At 52.5% G+C, this 22455-nt stretch overlaps 1 protein-coding gene across 1 annotated transcript in view; it reads left to right on the forward strand.

Annotated features, from left to right (window-relative positions):
• The window catches only part of LOC135519836 (intermembrane lipid transfer protein VPS13B), a 764993-nt gene that overhangs the window by 68081 nt on the left and 674457 nt on the right, over positions 1-22455 (forward strand). Inside the window, 5 exon segments of the mRNA XM_064945043.1 lie at positions 2274-2396; positions 4967-5147; positions 5258-5331; positions 6235-6277; positions 20155-20355. Of these exon segments, the coding sequence (XP_064801115.1) occupies positions 2274-2396; positions 4967-5147; positions 5258-5331; positions 6235-6277; positions 20155-20355 (622 nt within the window).

Raw genomic sequence — 22455 nt, forward strand, 5'->3', positions numbered from 1 at the left:
AGGAGGAGGAGGAGGATGGTTAAACAGGGAAGGAGGAGGAGGGAGGGGAGGGGGATGGTTAAACAGGGAACGAGGGAGGAGGAGGGGATGGTTAAACAGGGAACGAGGAGGAGGAGGAGGGGGATGGTTAAACAGGGAACGAGGAGGAGGAGGGGGATGGTGAAACAGGGAACGAGGAGGAGGAGGAGGGGGATGGTTAAACAGGGAACGAGGAGGAGGGGGGGGATGGTTAAACAGGGAACGAGGAGGAGGAGGAGGGGGATGGTTAAACAGGGAACGAGGAGGAGGAGGAGGGGGATGGTTAAACAGGGAACGAGGAGGAGGAGGAGGGGGATGGTTAAACAGGGAACGAGGAGGAGGAGGAGGGGGATGGTTAAACAGGGAACGAGGTGGTTAAACAGGGAACGAGGAGGAGGAGGGGATGGTTAAACAGGGAACGAGGAGGAGGAGGGGATGGTTAAACAGGGAACGAGGAGGAGGAGGGGGATGGTTAAACAGGGAAGGAGGAGGGGATGGTTAGGAGGAGGAGGGGGGATGGTTAAACAGGGAACGAGGAGGAGGAGGGGGATGGTTAAACAGGGAACGAGGAGGAGGAGGGGGATGGTTAAACAGGGAACGAGGAGGAGGAGGATGGTTAAACAGGGAACGAGGAGGAGGGGGGGATGGTTAAACAGGGAACGAGGAGGAGGAGGAGGGGATGGTTAAACAGGGAACGAGGAGGAGGAGGGGGATGGTTAAACAGGGAAACGGGGAGGAGGAGGGGGATGGTTAAACAGGGAACGAGGAGGAGGAGGGGGATGGTTAAACAGGGAACGAGGAGGAGGAGGGGGATGGTTAAACGAGGAGAGGAGGGGGATGGTTAAACGGAGGGAGGAGGAGGGGGATGGTTAAACGGAACGAGGAGGAGGAGGGGGATGGTTAAACGGAGGGAGGAGGAGGGGGATGGTTAAACAGGGAACGAGGAGGAGGAGGGGGATGGTGGGGAACGAGGAGGAGGAGGGGGATGGTTAAACAGGGAACGAGGAGGAGGAGGGGGATGGTTAAACAGGGAACGAGGAGGAGGGGGATGGTTAAACAGGGAACGAGGAGGAGGAGGGGGATGGTTAAACAGGGAACGAGGAGGGGGATGGTTAAACAGGGAACGAGGAGGAGGAGGGGGATGGTTAAACAGGGAACGAGGAGGAGGGGGATGGTTAAACAGGGAACGAGGAGGAGGAGGAGGGCCGTGGAAGCAGGGAGAGGAGAGGAGAATGGTTAAACAGGGAAAGCAAGGCTTGTAATTATTCAAACAAGGTTTTATTGGTGTGGTTCGGGAGGAACCCACGGTAAGCAAGGCGAACCACACTTAGGGTTGCCTCCTAAATGGCACTCTAGTCCCTGTTTAGTGCACTACCTTTGACCAGAACCCCTATGGCCCTATGGGCTCTGGTTAAAAACAGTGCACTATATAGGGAATAGGGTGCCATTTGGGCCAGCTGGTGGTTCCAGACGGCTACAGCAGATTGAGCGGGGTGGCCTTCATCTGTCCCAGGTCTTTTATAAAGACATAATGATGGTGTAACTTCACCGACACCACAGCGTAACACCGCCACACACTCATCACAGTCAAAGAGCCTTGTTCATGATCGGCCAATGATACGGGCTCTTAAACCGCGGACCGCAGGTGGGTTCATTCCTGTGTGTGACTGAATGCCCTTAATTAAGGCCTGTTTTGAGTCCTTCTCCACTGTAGGGAAGGTCCCTCAGTCTGGCTCCATTTCCCAGGAGCCCAGTGGTCTGATCACTCTCTGAAGCTCCTCTCCTCTCTTCCTCCTCCTCACCTCACCTCTCTTCCTCCTCCTCTCCTCCTCTCCTCTCCTCTCCTCTCTCTTCCTCCTCCTCCTCACCTCACCTCTCCTCTCCTCTCTTCCTCCTCCTCCCTCCTCACCTCTCCTCTCCTCTCTTCCTCCTCCTCACCTCACCTCTCCTCTCCTCTCTCTCCTCCTCCTCACCTCACCTCTCCTCCTCTCCTCTCCTCTCTTCCTCCTCCTCACCTCTCCTCCTCCTCTCTTCCTCCTCCTCCTCCTTCCTCTCCCTCCTCCTCCTCCTCCTCCTCCTCCTCCCTCCTCTCCTCTCTCTCCCTCCTCCTCTCCTCTCTTCCTCCTCCTCTCTCCCTCTCCTTCTCTCCTCTCTCCTCCTCCTCCTCTCCTCCTCTCTTCCTCCTCCTCCTCACCTCTCCTCCTCTCCTCTCCTCTCCTCTCTTCCTCCTCCTCACCTCTCCTCCTCTCCTCTAGGTGCTGATGATGGGGGAACCCTTCTTCGACTGTCAGATCGGCATCGTGGGCGTCCGGGCGCTCTGCCTGAAAGGCATCATGGGAGTGCGGGACTTTGAGGAGAACTTGAACAGACGGGAGGAGGTAAAGATCTAGGCTGATCATCCTCAACTCTCCTTCCTCACCCTCCTCTCCTTCCTCACCCTCCTCTCCTTCCTCAACCCTCCTCTCCTTCCTCACCCTCCTCTCCTTCCTCACCCTCACCCCTTCCTCACCCTCCTCTCCTTCCTCACCCTCCTCTCCTTCCTCAACCCTCCTCTCCTTCCTCACCCTCCTCTCCTTCCTCAACCCTCCTCTCCTTCCTCAACCCTCCTCTCCTTCCTCAACCCTCCTCCTTCCTTCCTCACCCTCCTCTCCTTCCTCAACCCTCCCTTCCTCCTTCCCCCTTCCTCACCCTCCTCTCCTTCCCTCAACCCTCCTCTCCTTCCTCAACCCTCCCTTCCTCCTTCCCTTCCTCACCCTCCTCTCCTTCCTCACCCTCCTCTCCTTCCTCACCCTCCCCTCCTTCCTCACCCTCCTCTCCTTCCTCACCCTCCTCTCCTTCCTCACCCTCCTCTCCTTCCTCACCCTCCTCTCCTTCCTCAACCCTCCTCTCCTTCCTCACCCTCCTCTCCTTCCTCACCCTCCTCTCTTCCTTCACCCTCCTCTCCTTCCTCCCCTCCTCCTTCCTCACCCTCCTCTCCTTCCTCACCCTCCTCTCCTCCTCAACCCTCCCTCCTTCCTCACCCTCCTCTCCTTCCTCACCCTCCTCTCCTTCCTCACCCTCCTCTCCTTCCTCACCCTCCTCTCCTTCCTCACCCTCCTCTCCTTCCTCACCCTCCTCTCCTTCCTCACCCTCCTCTCCTTCCCCCTCCTCTCCTTCCTCCCCTCCTCCCTTCCTCACCCTCCTCTCCTTCCTCACCCTCCTCTCCTTCCTCACCCTCCTCTCCTTCCTCACCCTCCTCTCCTTCCTCACCCTCCTCTCCTTCCCTCACCCTCCTCTCCTTCCTCAACCCTCCTCTCCTTCCTCAACCTCCTCCTCCTCCTTCCTCCTCAACCCTCCTCTCCTTCCTCAACCCTCCTCTCCTTCCCTCACCCTCCTCTCCTTCCTCAACCCTCCTCTCCTTCCTCAACCCTCCTCTCCTTCCTCACCCTCCTCTCCTTCCTTCCTCAACCCTCCTCTCCTTCCTCAACCCTCCTCTCCTTCCCTTCCTCAACCCTCCTCTCCTTCCTCACCATTCCTCTCCTTCCCTTCCTCAACCCTCCTCAACCCTCACCCTCCTCTCCTTCCTCACCCTCCTCTCCTTCCCTTCCTCACCCTCCTCTCCTTCCTCACCCTCCTCTCCTTCCCAACCCTTCCTCCCTTCCTCACCCTCCTCTCCTTCCTCACCATCCTATCTCCCTTCCTCAACCCTCCTCTCCTTCCTCACCCTCCTCTCCTTCCTCACCCTCCTCTCCTTCCCCCTCTCCTTCCTCACCCTCCTCTCCTTCCTCACCCTCCTCTCCTTCCTCACCCTCCTCTCCTTCCTCAACCCTCCTCTCCTTCCTCACCCTCCTCTCCTTCCTCAACCCTCCTCCCTTCCCTCACCCTCCTCCCTTCCTCACCCTCCTCTCCTTCCTCACCCTCCTCTCCTTCCTCACCCTCCTCCCCCCTCCCCTCCTCCCTTCCTCAACCCTCCTCTCCTTCCCTTCCTCCTCCTCCTTCCTCACCCTCCTCTCCTTCCTCAACCCTCCTCTCCTTCCCTTCCTCACCCTCCTCTCCTTCCTCAACCCTCCTCTCCTTCCCTTCCTCAACCCTCCTCTCCTTCCTCACCCTCCTCTCCTTCCTCACCCTCCTCTCCTTCCCTTCCTCAACCCTCCTCTCCTTCCTCACCATCCTCTCCTTCCCTTCCCTCAACCCTCCTCTCCTTCCTCACCCTCCTCTCCTTCCCTTCCTCCTTCCTCAACCCTCCTCTCCTTCCTCACCCTCCTCTCCTTCCTCACCCTCCTCTCCTTCCCCACCCTCCTCTCCTTCCTCACCCTCCTCTCCTTCCCTTCCTCCCCTCCTCTCCTTCCTCACCCTCCTCTCCTTCCTCAACCCTCCTTCCTCCCTTCCCTTCCTCTCCTGTAACCTTTACCTCCTAACATCTCTTCCAGTCAACCTGCAGTGTGGTTTCATTGTCCTAAATCCTTCCTGACTGTCCAGTGTCCTTCCTCATACTCCTCTTGATTGTCCTCCTCTCCTCCTCCTTCTGTCCTCTCTCCCTTCCTCAACCCTCCTGATCCTTCCTCTCCCCTCCTCCCTTCCCTTCCTCACCCTCCTCTCCTTCCTCTGTTCCTCCTCTCCTTCCCTCACCCTCCTCTCCTTCCTCAACCCTCCTCTCCTTCCTCACCCTCCTCTCCTTCCTCACCCTCCTCTCCTTCCTCACCCTCCAACCTTCCTCTCTTCTCCTTCCTCTCCTCTCTGTCTTCCTCTCCTCTCCTTCCTCTCCTGTAACCTTTACCTCAAACTAACATCTCTTCCAGTGAACCTGCAGTGTGGTTTGATTGTTGGCTAAATCTATGACTGTGTCAGTGTGTTTCTATACTGTGATTGATTGTCTGTCCTCTCCTCCTCTGTCTGTCCTCTCTAAATCTATGACTGTGTCAGTGTGCTTCTATACTGTGATTGATTGTCTGTCCTCTCCTCCTCCCAGGATGCAGTGTTCTTCAGCTGTGGAGAGAGTCTGAGCAGTAAAGGCATGACCTACCTGACCAACTCCCTGTTCGACTACCGCTCTCCAGAGAACAACGGTGTCAGAGCAGAGTTCATCCTGGATGCCACCAATCACAAGGTCAGAACTCACACAGGCCTTATCGTGCACAATTATTATCATGGTATTACACATTACTGACATGTCCTTTATACTGTATCTGACCTACAGTCTTTACATTAAATATCAACCTGTTAGTCCTCGTCAACCTGTTAGTCCTCGTCAACCTGTTAGTCCTCGTCAACCTGTTAGTCCTCATCAACCTGTTAGTCCTCGTCAACCTGTTAGTCCTCCTGTTTAGTCAACCTGTTAGTCCTCGTCAACCTGTTAGTCCTCATCAACCTGTTAGTCCTGTCAACCTGTCCTCGTCAACCTGTTAGTCCTCGTCAACCTGTTAGTCCTCGTCAACCTGTTAGTCCTCAACTGTTAGTCCCTGTTAGTCCTCGTTTACCTGTTAGTCCCCCTGTCTCTTCAACCTGTTAGTCCTATGCTGACCCCTGTTAGTCCTCGTTCAGGCCTGTTAGTCCTCGTCTGACCTGTTAGTCCTCTTCAGGCCTGTTTAGCCCCTGTGTCTGACCCCCTCTCTTCAGGCCTGTTAGTCCTATGCTGACCCCTGTTCTTCAGGCCTGTTTACCTGTTAGTCCCCCTGTCTCTTCAGGCCTGTTTAGCCCTCGCTGACCTGTTAGTCCTCAGGCCTGTTTAGCCAACCTGTTAGTCCCTATGCTGACCCCCTAGTCCTCTTCAGGCCTGTTAGTCCTCGACCCCCTGTCCTCTTCAGGCCTGTTTAGTCCTATGCTGAACCTGTCTCTTCAGGCCTGTTTACCTGTTAGTCCTTCAGGCCTGTTTAACCCTGTCTCTCTCTCAGGCCTGTTTAGCCCTATGCTGACCCCCCTGTCTCTTCAGGCCTGTTTAGCCCTATGCTGACCCCCCGTCTCTTCAGGCCTGTTTAGCCCTATGCTGACCCCCCTGTCTCTTCAGGCCTGTTTAGCCCTATGCTGACCCCCCTGTCTCTTCAGGCCTGTTTAGCCCTATGCTGACCCCCCTGTCTCTTCAGGCCTGTTTAGCCCTATGCTGACCCCCCCCTGTCTCTTCAGGCCTGTTTAGCCCTATGCTGACCCCCCTGTCTCTTCAGGCCTGTTTAGCCCTATGCTGACCTCCTGTCCTGTCTCTTCAGGCCTGTTTAGCCCTATGCTGACCCCCTGTCTCTTCAGGCCTTCTGTTACCTCTACACAGTGGAGACCAGCAGCACCAAGGGTCTCATTCCTCAGACCAGCACTATGCTGACCCCCATGTCTCTTCAGGCCTGTTTAGTCCTATGCTGACCCCCCTCTTCTCCTGTTTCAGGCCTGTTTTGTGTCCCTCTGCTCCCCCCATGTCTCTTCAGGCCTGTTTCTGCCCTATGCTGACCCCCTGTCTCTTCAGGCCTGTTTAGCCCTATGCTGACCCCTCCTGTCTGTCTCTTCAGGCCTGTTTAGCCCTATGCTGACCCCCTGTCTCTTCAGGCCTGTTTAGCCCTATGCTGACCCCCCCGTCTCTTCAGGCCTGTTTAGCCCTATGCTGACCCCCCTGTCTCTTCAGGCCTGTTTAGCCCTATGCTGACCCCCCTGTCTCTTCAGGCCTGTTTAGCCCTATGCTGACCCCCCTGTCTCTTCAGGCCTGTTTAGCCCTATGCTGACCCCTGTCTCTTCAGGCCTGTTTAGCCTCTATGCTATCTCCTCCCTGTCCCTGTCTCTTCAGGCCTGTTTAGCCCTATGCTGACCCCCCTGTCTCTTCAGGCCTGTTTAGCCCTATGCTGACCCCTGTCTCTTCAGGCCTGTTTAGCCTCTATGCTGACCCCCTCCTCTCTCCCTCTCTCTCCTGTTTAGCCCTGGATGCTGACCACTGTCTCTTCAGGCCTGTTTAGCCCTATGCTGACCCCTGTCTCTTCAGGCCTGTTTAGCCCAGCTAATTACATCAGTCTGACTGACTGGGACCCATTCTTCTGATTCTCTTCAGGCCTGTTTCTCTCAGTGCTGACCCCCTGTTTCTCTCTTGACAGACTGTTTCTCTTTAGCCTGTTTCTCTCGGTGACAGACTGTTTCTCTCGGTGACAGACCTGTTTCTCTCGGTGACTACTGTTTCTCTCGACAGACTGTTTCTCTCAGGACCTGTTTAGCCTCTCGGTGCTGACTGTTTCTCCGGTGACAGACTGTTTCTCTTCAGGCCTGTTTAGCTCTCTGACAGGCTGACTCTCCCTGTTTCTCTTCAGGCCTGTTTAGCCTCTCGGTGACTGACTGTTTCTCTTCAGGCCTGTTTAGCCCTATGTTTGACTTCAAAAGGCCCTGTCTCTTCAGGCCTGTTTAGTTTGACAGTAACACTGACCCACAGTAACACTGTCTCCCACAGGCATTGACCCACAGTTTGGGGCCCTACATGGACCCACAGTAACACTAACCCACAGTGGAGACCCAGGCATTGACCCCAGTAACACTGACCCACAGTAACACTGACCCACAGTAACCTAACCCACAGTAACACTGACCCTGGTAACATTGACCCACAGTTTGACAGTAACACTGACCCACAGTAACATTGACCCACAGTCATTGACCCACAGTAACATCCCCACACAACCTGACCCACAGTCACTAACCTCTAACACTCTCTGTAACCTGTTACCAGTAACACTAACCTCTAACTGTCTCTGTTGACCCACAGTAACGTTAACCCACACTAACATCGACTCTCACACTCTCTGTCTCACAGTGTCCCTGTCTCCCTGTCTCTCTGTCCCACAGTAACTCTCTCTCTCTTGACCCACAGTCTTAACCCACAGTAACGTCTCCCTCTCTCTCTCTCTCTCTGTCTCTCTCTCCCTCTGACTCCACAGTAACTCTCTCTGTCTCTCTCTCTCTCTGACCCACTCTCTCTCTGTCTGTGTTAACCCTCTTGACCCTCTGTCATTGACCCACAGTCTGTTGATCTCTGTCTGACCCACAGTCTCAGTCCCACAGTAACATTAACCCTCAGTAACACTGACTGTCTCTGTCTCATTGACCCACAGTCTGTTTCCCACAGTAACGCTCCCACTCTCTGACCCACAGTCTGTTGACCCACAGTAACCTGACCCACAGTAACTCCCTCCCCAATAACATCGACCCACACTCTCCCTCTGACCCTAACACTGACCCACAGTAACTCTGACCCTCTCTGTTGACCCACAGTCTTGACCCACAGTCACTGACCCTGTCAGTCCTGACCCACAGTAACTCGACCCTCTCTCTCCCTCTCCCACAGTCGCTAACCCCAGTCACTAACCCACAGTAACACTCCCCAGTAACATTCCCCACTCCCTCTAACCCACTCCCTAACCCACAGTAACGTTGACCCACAGTAACTTAACCCACAGTAACACTGACCCACAGTAACACTGACCCACAGTAACATTGACTCTCCTGACCCACAGTCCTGACCCACAGTAACTCCCACAGTCTCCCACAGTAACTGTCTCTTGACCCACAGTAACATTCCCTCTCCCTCTCCCTCCCACAGTAACCTCTCCCACAGTAACATTGACCCACTCCCTCTTGACCCACAGTAACATTGACCCACAGTAACACTGACCCCAGTAACACTGACCCTCTCAGTAACATTGACCCACAGTAACGTTAACCCACAGTAACACTCCCTCTCCCTCTCCACAGTAACACTGACCCACAGTCTCTCCCACAGTCTCCCACAGTCTGACCCACAGTACACTGACCCTCTCATTGACCCACCCCTGACCCCCTCAGTAACATTGACCCACTCACTGACCCACAGTAACACTGACCCTCTAACATTGACCCACAGTCACTCCCTGGAGGGGATCACTGACTGTAACTGACCCTCCCATTGAGGCCCACAGTTCTGACCCTGTAACACTGACCCACAGTAACTCCCAGACAGTAATTAACCCACAGTAACTCTCCCTGTAACACTGACCCACAGTAACATTGACCCACAGTAACTGACCCACTGGTAACACTGACCCACAGTAACATTGACCCACAGTAACGTTAACCCACAGTCTGACCCACAGTAACACTGACCCACTGTAACATCCCACAGTAACACTGACCCACAGTAACACTGACCCACAGTAACATTGACCCACAGTCGTTAACCCACAGTAGTAACACTGTAACATTGACCCACAGTTTCTCCAGTACACTGACCCACAGTAACATTGACCCTCAGTGACCCACAGTAACTGCTTCCTCAGTAACACTGTAACATTGACCTCAGTGACTGACTGTAACATTGGACAGACGTTAACCCACAATAACATCGACCCACTGTTTCTCTCCCACAGACTGACCCACAGTTCCCACAGTAACACTGACCCACAGTAACACTGACCCACAGTAACAGACTGTTTCCCACAGTAACACTGACCCACAGTAACATCGACCCACACTAACTGACCCACAGTTTCTCCCACAGTGACCCACTGTTTCTCTCCACAGACATGACTGTTTCTCTCAGTGACTGTTAACCCACACTTCTCTCGACCCACAGTGACCCACTGTAACACTCCCACAGTGACAGACTGTTGACCCACAGTAACGTGACACTAACATCGACTGTTTCTCATCGACCCACAGTAACGCTAACCCACAGTAACACTGTTTCTCTCCCACAGTGACATCGACTGTTTCACTAACATTGACCCACAGACTGTTTCTCTCAGTAACGTGACCCACAGACTGTTTCTCACACTCATCGGTAACGACCCACAGTTTCTCTCCCACAGTAACATCGACCCACACTGTTTCCCTCAGTAACGTTGACTGTTTCTCTCAGTGACATTGACTGTTTCTCTTAACATTGACCACTGTTTGACCCACAGTGACAGTGACCCACAGTTTCTCTCAGTAACACTGACTGTTTCTCTCGTTAACCCACTGTTTCTCTCAGACCCACTGTTTCTCTCACAGTAACGGACTGTTTCTCTCATTGGCCCACTGTTTCCCACAATCTCGACCCACACTAACATCGACCCACAGTAACACTGACCCACAGTAACACTGACCCTCAGTAACACTGACCCACTGTTTCCCACAGTAACATTGACTGTAACATTGACCCACAGTGACTGACTGTTTCCACACTAACATCGACCCACAGTAACGCTAACTGTTTCTCTAACCCACAGTAACACTACTGTTTGACCCACAGTAACGCTAACCCACTGTTTCTCTCGGTGACGACTGTTTCTAACCCACAGACACTGTTTCTCTCGGTAACACTGACTGTTTTGACCCACAGTAACACTGACCCACAGTAACACTGACCCACAGTAACACTGACCCACAGTAACACTGACCCACAGTAACATTGACCCACAGTAACATTGACCCACAGTAACATTGACTGTTTCTCTCCAGTGACGTTAACTGTTTCTCTAACGGTGACCCACTGTTTCTCACAGTGACATTGACTGTTTCCCACAGTAACATTGACTGTTTCTCACAGTAACACTGACTGTTTCTCTCACAGTGACCCACAGTAACACTGACTGTTTCTCTGACCCACAGTGACACTGACTGTTTCTCTCAGTAACACGGACTGTTTCTCTAACACTGACGGACTGTTTCTCACTGACCCACTGTTTCTCTCAGTGACGGACTGTTTCACTGACCCACAGTAACATTGACCCACAGTTTCTCTCAGTGACACTGACCCACAGTAACACTGTTTCTCTCGTGACCTGTTTCTCAGTAACATTGACGGACTGTTTCTCAGTAACACTGACCCACAGTGACGGACTGTTTCTAACACTGACCCACAGTAACACTGACTGTTTCTCTCGGTGACGGACTGTTTCTCTGACCCACAGTAACACTGACTGTTTCTTGACCCACAGTAACACTGACCCACAGTAACACTGACCCACAGTAACATTGACTGTTTCCCACAGTAACACTGTTTCTCAGTAACGGTGACGGACTGTTGACCCTCAGTAACGGACCCACAGTAACACTGACCCACAGTACTGTTTCTCTCAGTAACGGACACTGTTTCCCTCAGTGACGGACTGTTTCTCTCGGCCCACGGACTGTTTCCCACAATCATCGACCCACACTAACATCGACCGACGGACTGTTTCTCCCACAGTAACACTGACTGTTTCACTGACCCACAGTAACATTGACCCACAGTAACTTGACCCACAGTAACACTGACCCACTGTTTCTAACATCGACCCACAGTGACGGACTGTTTCTCTAACCCACAGTAACGGACTGTTTCATTGACCCACAGTGACGGACTGTTTCTCTCGGTGACGGACTGTTTCTCTCGACCCACACTGACGGACTGTTTCTCTAACGTGACCCACAGAACATGACTCACACTAACATCGACTCACACTGTTTCTCCCACAGTAACGGACCCACAGTAACGGACTGACCCACAGTAACGGACCCACACTAACGTTGACCCTCAGTAACGGACCCACAGTAATGTTAACCCACAGTAACATGTTTCTCTGAGCAGTGACCTCACAGTAAAAATTGACCCACAGTAACATTGATCCACAGTAAATGATCTCAGGTAACAGGACCCACAGTAACATTAACCTGTAACACTGACCCACAGTAACATTGACCCACAGTAACGTTAACCCACAGTAACATAACCCACAGTAACACTGACCCACAGTAACATTGACCCACAGTAACGCTGACCCACAGTAACGGCTGACCCACAGTAACGTCGACCCACACTAACGTCGACCCACAGTAACACTGACCCACAGTAACACTGACCCACAGTAACACTGACCCACAGTAACATTGACCCACAGTAACATTGACCCACAGTAACATTGACCCACAGTAACACTGACCCACAGTAACATTAACATCGACCCACAGTAACGCTAACCCACAGTAACACTAACCCACAGTAACACTAACCACAGTAACATTGACCCACAGTAACGCTAACCCACAGTAACACTAACCCACAGTAACGTTGACCCACAGTAACCCACAGTAACACTGACCCACAGTAACACTGACCCACAGTAACGCTGACCCACAGTAACATTGACCCACAGTAACACTGACCCACAGTAACACTGACCCACAGTAACACTGACCCACAGTAACACTGACCCACAGTAACATTGACCCACAGTAACATTGACCCACACCCACAGTAACATTGACCCACAGTAACGTTACCCACAGTAACATTGACCCACAGTAACATTGACCCACAGTAACATTGACCCACAGTAACACTGACCCACAGTAACACTGACCCACAGTAACATTGACCCACAGTAACGCTAACCCACAGTAACACTGACCCACAGTAACGTTAACCCACAGTAACGCCCACAGTAACACTGACCCACAGTAACATTGACCCACAGTAACACTGACCCACAGTAACACTGACCCACAGTAACATTGACCCACAGTAACACTGACCCACAGTAACATTGACCCACAGTAACATACCCACAGTAACACTGACCCACAGTAACACTGACCCACAGTAACATTGACCCACAGTAACACTGACCCACAGTAACACTGACCCACAGTAACATTGACCCACAGTAACATCGACCCACAGTAACACTGACCCACAGTAACACGACCCACAGTAACATTGACCCACAGTAACGTTAACCCACAGTAACATCGACCCACAGTAACACTGACCCACAGTAACATTGACCCACAGTAACACTGACCCACAGTAACACTGACCCACAGTAACATTGACCCACAGTAACGTTAACCCACAGTAACACTGACCCACAGTAACACTGACCCACAGTAACATCGACCCACAGTAACACTGACCCACAGTAACACTGACCCACAGTAACATTGACCCACAGTAACGTTAACCCACAGTAACACTGACCCACAGTAACATCGACCCACAGTAACATTGACCCACAGTAACATTGACCCACAGTAACGTTGACCCACAGTAACATCGACCCACAGTAACATTGACCCACAGTAACAACCCACAGTAACACTGACCCACAGTAACATGACCCACAGTAACACTGACCCACAGTAACACTGACCCACAGTAACATTGACCCACAGTAACATTAACCCCCTGTCTCTCTCTGTCCCCCCTCCTGTCCCCCTCTCTCCCCCCCTGTCTCTCTCTGTCCCCCCTCTCTCTCTGTCCCCCCTGTCTCTCTCTGTCCCCCCCCTGTCTCTCTCTGTCCCCCCCCTGTCTCTCTCTGTCCCCCCCCGTCTCTCTCTGTCCCCCCCTGTCTCTCTCTGTCCTCCCCCCCTGTCTCTCTCTGTCCCCCCCCTGTCTCTCTCTGTCCCCCCCCGTCTCTCTCTGTCCCCCCTGTCTCTCTCTGTCCCCCCCTGTCTCTCCCTGCCCCCCCTGTCTCTATCTGTCCCCCCCCTCTTTCTCTGTCCCCCCCAGTCTCTCTCTGCCCCCCCTCCTGTCTCTCTCTGCCCCCCCCCTGTCTCTCTCTGCCCCCCCTCTCCTGCCCCCCCCCCGCCCCGTCTCTCTCTACATTCCCCCTCCTGCAGCCAGCCCCTGGGTTGTAGCTTCCCCCCTGTCAGCTCAGATAATCCTCTAAATTAAACTAAACATTGATGGTGTCAGTCTGTACTGCCAGACCCATAGTGATGTGTGGATCAGTGTCATGGTGTCAGGGAGCTACAGTCATCAATGTGGAATGCTTTCCTATCGGTGTTCAGCCTCCGGTGATGAGACCGTCCGGTGGCAACCGATCAGATTCGTCACCGACCGTCGCCACAGGACTCTCTGTCCCCCCTGTCTCTCTCTGTCCCCCCCCCTCTCTCTGCTCTGCCCCCCTGTCTCTCTCTGTCCCCCCTGTCTGCCCCCTGTCTCTCTGTCCCCCCTGTCTCTCTCTGTCCCCCCTGTCTCTCTGTCCCCCTCTCTCTCTGTCCCCCCCTGTCTGTCTCTCTCTGTCCCCCCTGTCTCTCTCTGTCCCCCCCTGTCTCTCTCTGCTCTGCCCCCTGTCTCTCTCTGTCCCCCCCCTGTCTCTCTCTGCTCTGCCCCCCTGTCTCTCTCTGTCCCCCCTCTCTCTGTCCCCCCCCTCTCTGCTCTGCCCCCCTGTCTCTCTCTGTCCCCCTGTCTCTCTCTGCTCTGCTCCCCCTGTCTCTCTCTGTCCCCCCCCTGTCTCTCTCTGCTCTGCCCCCCCTGTCTCTCCCTCTCTCTGTCCCCCCCTGTCTCTCTCTGTCTGTCTCCCCTGTCTCTCTCTGTCCCCCCCTGTCTCTCTCTGTCTCCCCCCCTCTCTCTGTCTCCCCCTGCCCCCCCCCTCTCTCTCTGTCTCCCCCCTGTCTCTCTCTCTTCCCCCCTGTCTCCCCCCCTGTCTCTCTCTGTCTCCCCCCCGTCTCTCTCTGTCTCCCCCGTCTCTCTCTGTCTCCCCCGTCTCTCTCTCTCTCTCTGTCTCCCCCCTGTCCCCCCGCCTCTCTCTCTCTGTCCCCCTGTCTCTCTCTGTCTCCCCCGTCTCTGTCTCCCCCTTCTCTCTGTCCCCCCTGTCTCTCTGTCTCTGTCCCCCTGTCTCTCTCTGTCTCCCCCCGTCTCTGTCTCTCTCTCTCTGTCTCCCCCGTGTCCCCCCTGTCTCTCTCTGCTCTGCCCCCCCTGTCTCTCTCTGTCCCCCTGTCTCTCTCTGCTCTGCCCCCCTGTCTCTCTCTGTCCCCCCCCTGTCTCTCTCTGTCTCTGCTCTGCCCCCCTGTCTCTCTCTGTCCCCCCTGTCTCTCTCTGCTCTGCCCCCCTGTCTCCTCTGTCCCCCTCTCTCTGCTCTGCCCCCTGTCTCTCTCTGTCCCCCCTGTCTCTCTGTCTGCCCCCGTCTCTCTCTGTCCCCCCGTCTCTCTCTGTCTCCCCCCCTGTCTCTCTCTGTCTCCCCCCCCTGTCTCTCTCTGTCTCCCCCCTGTCTCTCTCTGTCTGTCCCCCCCCTGTCTCTCTCTGTCTCCCCCCCTGTCTCTCTCTGTCTCCCCCCTGTCTCTCTCTGTCTCTCTCTGTCTCCCCCGTCTCTCTCTGTCTCCCCCACTGTCTCTCTCTGTCTCCCCCGTCTCTCTGTCTCCCCCGTCTCTCTCTGTCTCCCCCGTCTCTCTCTCTGTCTCCCCCGTCTCTCTCTGTCTCCCCCGTCTCTCTCTGTCTCCCCCGTCTCTCTCTGTCTCCCCCGTCTCTCTCTGTCTCCCCCGTCTCTCTGTCTCCCCCCGTCTCTCTCTGTCTCCCCCCTCTCTCTGTCCCCCCCCTTTTTTTAGGTTAAAACGTAACTCGATCCTGTTTTTTTCAAAGTCATCGCACGTTTCGCAGACTCGCTATTGACTTCACAGAGAAGTAATGTGATGTTTTTGGGAGGGAGAAATGGGAGATGGTTAATTCTATAAATCCCATCTGATTTCATCACTCTCCGTCCTTCATCTGATCCAACTGCTGCCACATGGTGCCTATTAGTCCTGATCTGCCACAGCCAATAGCAACGCAGACAGGGGAGAGGAAGTGACACGTTTAATCTCCAAAATCAAACAGGAATTTGAACCCTCCATTCATTCAGTAGAACAGAAATTCATGTCTGGCCCTGGACCAAATGGCACCCTGTTCCCTATATAGTGCACTACTTTAGACCAGGACCAAATGGCACCCTGTTCCCTATATAGTGCACTACTTTAGACCAGGACCAAATGGCACCCTGTTCCCTACATAGTGCACTACTTTAGACCAGGACCAAATGGCACCCTGTTCCCTATATAGTGCACTACTTTAGACCAGGACCAAATGGCACCCTGTTCCCTATATAGTGCACTACTTTAGACCAGGACCAAATGGCACCCTATTCAAACTACTTTAGACCAGGACCAAATGGCACCCTGTTCCCTATATAGTGCACTACTTTAGACCAGGACCAAATGGCACCCTGTTCCCTATATAGTGCACTACTTTAGACCAGGACCAAATGGCACCCTGTTCCCTATATAGTGCACTAATTTAGACCAGGACCAAATGGCACCCTGTTCCCTATATAGTGCACTACTTTAGACCAGGACCAAATGGCACCCTGTTCCCTACATAGTGCACTACTTTAGACCAGGACCAAATGGCACCCTGTTCCCTATATAGTGCACTACTTTAGACCAGGACCAAATGGCACCCTGTTCCTACATAGTGCACTACTTTAGACCAGGACCAAATGGCACCCTGTTCCCTATATAGTGCACTACTTTAGACCAGGACCAAATGGCACCCTGTTCCCTACATAGTGCACTACTTTAGACCAGGACCAAATGGCACCCTGTTCCCTACATAGTGCACTACTTTAGACCAGGACCAAATGGCACCCTGTTCCCTATATAGTGCACTACTTTAGACCATGACCAAATGTCACCCTGTTCCCTACATAGTGCACTACTTTAGACCAGGACCAAATGGCACCCTGTTCCCTATATAGTGCACTACTTTAGACCATGACCAAATGTCACCCTGTTCCCTATATAGTGCACTACTTTAGACCAGGACCAAATGGCACCCTGTTCCCTATATAGTGCACTACTTTAGACCAGGACCAAATGGCACCCTGTTCCCTATATAGTGCACTACTTTAGACCGGGACCAAATGGCACCCTGTTCCCTATATAGTGCACTACTTTAGACACCAAATGCCACCCTGTTCCCTATATAGTGCTACTTTAGACCAGGACCAAATGGCACCCTGTTCCCTACATAGTGCACTACTTTAGACCGGGACCAAATGGCACCCTGTTCCCTATATAGTGCACTACTTTAGACCAGGACCAAATGGCACCCTGTTCCCTATATAGTGCACTACTTTAGACCGGACCAAATGGCACCCTGTTCCCTACATAGTGTTCTGACCGGGCACCCTGTTCCCTGATGGTGTTCTGTTCCCTATATAGTGTTCCCAGGACCAAATGGTGTTCTGTAGTGTTACTTTAGACTGGGACCAAATGTGTAGTGACTACTGACGGTGCCACCCTGTTCTGTGTGTTTTGACGGTGTTCTGTATAGTGTTTTAGACCAGGTGTTCTGTGCGTTCTGACCAGGTGTTCTGTGTGTTCTGGCACGGTGTTTTAGACCAGGTGTGTTCTGTGCACGGTGTTCTAGCAGTGTTCTGACGGTGTTCTGATGGTGTTCAGTGTTCTGACGGTGTTCTGTGTGTTCTGACGGTGTTCTGTGTGTTCTGACGGTGTTCTGTTTGTTCTGACGGTGTTCTGTTTGTTCTGACGGTGTTCTGTTTTCTGATGGTTTTCTGACGGTGTTCTGATGGTGTTCTGTGTGTTTTGACGGTGTTCTGTTTGTTTCTGACGGTGTTCTGTTTGTGTTCTGACGGTGTTCTGTTTGTTTCTGACGGTGTTCTGTTTGTTTCTGACGGTGTTCTAGGGTGTTCTGACGGTGTTCTGACGGTGTTCTGTTTGTTCTGACGGTGTTCTGTTTGTTCTGACGGTGTTCTGACGGTGTTCTGACGGTGTTCTGTTTGTTTCTGACGGTGTTCTGTTTGTTTCTGACGGTGTTCTGTTTGTTTCTGACGGTGTTCAGGGTGTTCTGTGTGTTCTGACGGTGTTCTGTGTGTTCTGACGGTGTTCTTTGTGTTCTGACGGTGTTCTGTGTTCTGGTTCTGTGTTCTGACCGTGTTCTGGTGTTCTGACCGTGTTCTGTGTGTTCTGACGGTGTTCTGTGTGTTCTGACGGTGTTCTGTGTGTTCTGACGGTGTTCTGACGGTGTTCTGACCGTGTTCTGTTTGTTTCTGACGGTGTTCTGTTTGTTTCTGTTCTGTGTGTTCTGACGGTGTTCTGTGTGTTCTGACCGTGTTCTGTGTGTTCTGACGGTGTTCTGTGTGTTCTGACGGTGTTCAGGGTGTTCTGACGGTGTTCTGGGTGTTCTGTGTGTTCTGACGGTGTTCAGGGTGTTCTGACCTGTGGTTTCTGTGTGTTCTGACCGTGTTCTGTGTGTTCTGACGGTGTTCTGTTTGTTTCGGTGTTCTGTGTGTTCTGACGGTGTTCTGTGTGTTCTGACCGTGTTCTGTGTGTTCTGACGGTGTTCTGTGTGTTCTGACGGTGTTCAGGGTGTTCTGACGGTGTTCAGGGTGTTCTGACCGTGTTCTGTGTGTTCTGACGGTGTTCTGTGTGTTCTGACCGTGTTCTGTGTGTTCTGACCGTGTTCTGTGTGTTCTGACGGTGTTCTGTGTGTTCTGACGGTGTTCTGTGTGTTCTGACCGTGTTCTGTGTGTTCTGACGGTGTTCTGTGTGGTGTAATGAATGTATGTACATCACATGATGAAATAATTTAGTCCCCTCTTCTCCTCTGCCCCCTATTTTTAATGGATCCAGTTGTATAAGAGAGAGGTGGCTGTAAATCATTCTAACAGTGACCTGCATGGCATCGGTGATTAAGGAATAGAAAGTACATCACATAGAGGAGAGAAGTCTCATTTGGAATATCCGAGTTTGGAATGGATCCAGTCTAGTCCCCCCTTCTCCTCCGCCCCTAGTTTTAATGGATCCAGTCTAGTCTCCTCTTCTCCTCCGAGTTTTAATGATCCAGAGTCTCCTCCGAGTTTTAATGGATCCAGTCTGTGTCTCTCTGTCCCAGTGTGTGGAGGTTCTGACCCTCTGTCTCTCTGTCCCAGTGTGTGTGAGGTTTAATGATCCTCTGTCTCTCTGTCCCAGTGTGTGTGTGTGTGTGTTCTGACTCCTCTGTGTCTCTGTCCCAGTGTGTGTGTGTGTGTGGTTCTGACCCTCTGTGTCTTCTGTCCCAGTGTTAATGTGTGTATGGTTCTGACCATTCTAACTGTGTCTCTGTCCCAGTGTGTGTGTGTGAGGTTCTGACCCTCTGTGTCTCTGTCCCAGTGTGTGTGTGTATGGTTCTGACCCTCTGTGTCTCTGTCCCAGTGTGTGTGTGTGTGGTTCTGACTCTCTGTCTCTCTGTCCCAGTGTGTGTGAGGTTCTGACTATCTGTCTCTCTGTCCCAGTGTGTGTGAGGTTCTGACTATCTGTGTCTCTGTCCCAGTGTGTGTGTGTGTGTGGTTCTGTCCCTCTGTGTCTCTGTCCCAGTGTGCGTGTGGTTCTGACCCTCTGTCTCTCTGTCCCAGTGTGTGTGTGTTCTGTCCCTCTGTGTCTCTGTCCCAGTGTGTGTGTGGTTCTGACTCTCTGTGTCTCTCTGTCCCAGTGTGTGTGTGTGTGGTTCTGACCCTCTGTGTCTCTCTGTCCCAGTGTGTGTGGTTCTGACTCTCTGTGTCTCTCTGTCCCAGTGTGTGTGTGGTTCTGACCCTCTGTGTCTCTCTGTCCCAGTGTGTGAGGTTCTGACCCTCTGTGTCTCTCTGTCCCAGTGGGTGTGTGGTTCTGACCCTCTGTGTCTCTGTCCCAGTGTGTGTGTGGTTCTGACTCTGTGTCTCTCTGTCCCAGTGTGTGTGTGGTTCTGACCCTCTGTCTCTCTGTCCCAGTGTGTGTGTGGTTCTGACTCTCTGTGTCTCTGTCCCAGTGTGTGTGTGGTTCTGACTCTCTGTGTCTCTGTCCCAGTGTGTGTGTGGTTCTGACCCTCTGTGTCTCTGTCCCAGTGTGTGTGTGGTTCTGACCCTCTGTCTCTCTGTCCCAGTGTGTGTGTGGTTCTGACCCTCTGTGTCTCTGTCCCAGTGTGTGTGTGGTTCTGACTCTCTGTGTCTCTCTGTCCCAGTGTGTGTGTGGTTCTGACTCTCTGGTCTCTGTCCCAGTGTGTGTGTGATTCTGACTCTCTGTGTCTCTGTCCCAGTGTGTGTGAGGTTCTGACCCTCTGTGTCTCTCTGTCCCAGTGTGTGTGTGGTTCTGACCTCTGTCTCTCTGTCCCAGTGTGTGTGAGGTTCTGACTCTCTGTGTCTCTCTGTCCCAGTGTGTGTGAGGTTCTGACCCTCTGTGTCTCTGTCCCAGTGTGTGTGTGGTTCTGACCCTCTGTCTCTCTGTCCCAGTGTGTGTGAGGTTCTGACCCTCTGTGTCTCTGTCCCAGTGTGTGTGTGGTTCTGACCCTCTGTCTCTCTGTCCCAGTGTGTGTGTGGTTCTGACCCTCTGTCTCTGTCCCAGTGTGTGTGTGGTTCTGACCCTCTGTCTCTGTCCCAGTGTGTGTGTGGTTCTGACCCTCTGTCTCTGTCCCAGTGTGTGTAGGGCAGCAGGACTTCACCATGGCGACAGGGCCTAAAGAAGAACCGGTCCCCCCTGTCCAAGAGACGTCTGTCAAGAGGCTGGTGGTCGGACCTCTGGACTTACGGCTCGACAGCAGCGCCGTGCACCGCCTTCTCAAGATGCTGGCCTGCGCCATGGACCACGAGTACCAGCCCTACTACAAACCACAGCCAGGTAGATACCGACCACAACCAGGTAGATACCAACCACAACCAGGTAGATACCGACCACAACCAGGTAGATACCAACCACAACCAGGTAGATACCAACCACAACCAGGTACCAACCCCACAACCAGGTAGATACCGACCACAACCAGGTAGATACCGACCACAACCAGGTAGATACCGACCACAACCAGGTAGATACCGACCACAACCAGGTAGATACCAACCACAACCAGGTGTAGATACCGACCACAACCAGGTAGATACCGACCACAACCAGGTAGATACCAACCACAACCAGGTAGATACCAGGTAGATACCAACCACAACCAGGTAGATACCAACCACAACCAGGTACCACAAACCAGGTAGATACCGACCACAACCAGGTAGATAACCAGGTAGATACCACCACACCAGGTAGATACCAACCACAACCAGGTAGATACCAACCACAACCAGGTAGATACCAACCACAACCAGGTAGATACCGACCACAACCAGGTAGATACCGACCACAACCAGGTAGATACCAACCACAACCATGTAGATACCGACAACCAGGTAGATACCACAACCACAACCAGGTAGATACCAACCACAACCAGGTAGATACCAACCACAACCAGGTAGATACCAACCACAACCAGGTAGATACCAACCACAACCAGGTAGATACCCACAACCAGGTAGATACCAACCAACAACCAGGTAGATACCAACCCCACTACAAACCACAACCAGGTAGATACAAACCACAACCAGGTAGATACCAACCACAACCAGGTAGATACAGACCACAACCAGGTAGATACCAACCAGGTAGATACCAACCAGGTAGATACCAACCAGGTCGATTCCAACCAGGTAGATTCCAAACCAGGTAGATTCCAACCAGGTAGATACCAACCAGGTAGATACGATACCAACCAGGTAGATTCCAACCCTACTACAGGCAGGTAGATTCCAACCAGGTAGATACCAACCAGGTAGATCCCAACCCTATTACAGCGGTAGGTAGATTCCAACCAGGTAGATTCCAACCAGGTAGATTCCAACCAGGTAGATTCCAACCAGGTAGATTCCAACCAGGTAGATTCCAACCAGGTAGATTCCAACCAGGTAGATACCAACCAGGTAGATACCAACCACAACCAGGTAGATTCCAACTAGGTAGATTCCAACCCTAAAGCTACTTTGTCATGTTATTCACTGTAACTGTCTGTCCAGGTGAGATTCCACAGGTAGTATGTCATACATACACTGTTATAATGTCCCCATAGTGTCCATCAAGACAACACTGTTATTTTAATGTCTCAGTGTCCATCAATACAACACTGCTATTATAATGTCCCCATAGTGTCCATCAAGACATCACTGCTATTATAATGTCCCCATAGTGTCCATCGACATCACTGTTATTATGTCCTCATAGTGTCCAAGACAACACTGTTATTTTAATGTCTCAGTGTCCATCAATACAACACTGTTATAATAATGTCCTCATAGTGTCCATCAAGACATCACTGTTATAATAATGTCCTCATAGTGTCCCATCTCTCAAGTCAAGTTTCCCCTCATCACCACTAAGATTGTTTTCCAGCACGGACAACAATCTTCAAGCACCACCCCCTGTGTGTTTATGAAACATGTGCTCCAGGACATGTTGCTCCATTCAGAGGTCCCCCGTGGGGTTCGGCTCGTCGGAGTGATCCTCTGTAATCTGTTTGTGAAGGTCGAAAGGTCAAACCAAACACCTTTGTTAGCCGTGGACTTGGCGCGGCCAGCGGTGACATCATCTGTGGGATGTTTGGAACGAGAGGTCGTTTTCCAGAGTCAGAGTTCTGTTGAAACCAGAACATCCGTTGCTTTCAATTGTTACAAACATAGAGTAATTAGAGGTCTTCAAAGGATCTGTGTGTGTGTGTGTGTGTGTATTCCTGCCCTGTGTGTTCTCTCTGTTACAATGCCTTTCAGTCCAGGGAGAGAAGGTGCATGTTAACTCGTGATGCGCTCTGACCCCTGCTCTCTGACCCCTGCTCTCTGACCCCTCCCAGTCGAGGAGCCCAGGAAGAGGTAGTGGTCCTGGGGGAGTTTATCGTCACCC

Source organism: Oncorhynchus masou, chromosome 29, assembly GCF_036934945.1.
Source record: "Oncorhynchus masou masou isolate Uvic2021 chromosome 29, UVic_Omas_1.1, whole genome shotgun sequence".
In the NCBI taxonomy this organism is placed as follows: Eukaryota; Metazoa; Chordata; class Actinopteri; order Salmoniformes; family Salmonidae; genus Oncorhynchus; species Oncorhynchus masou.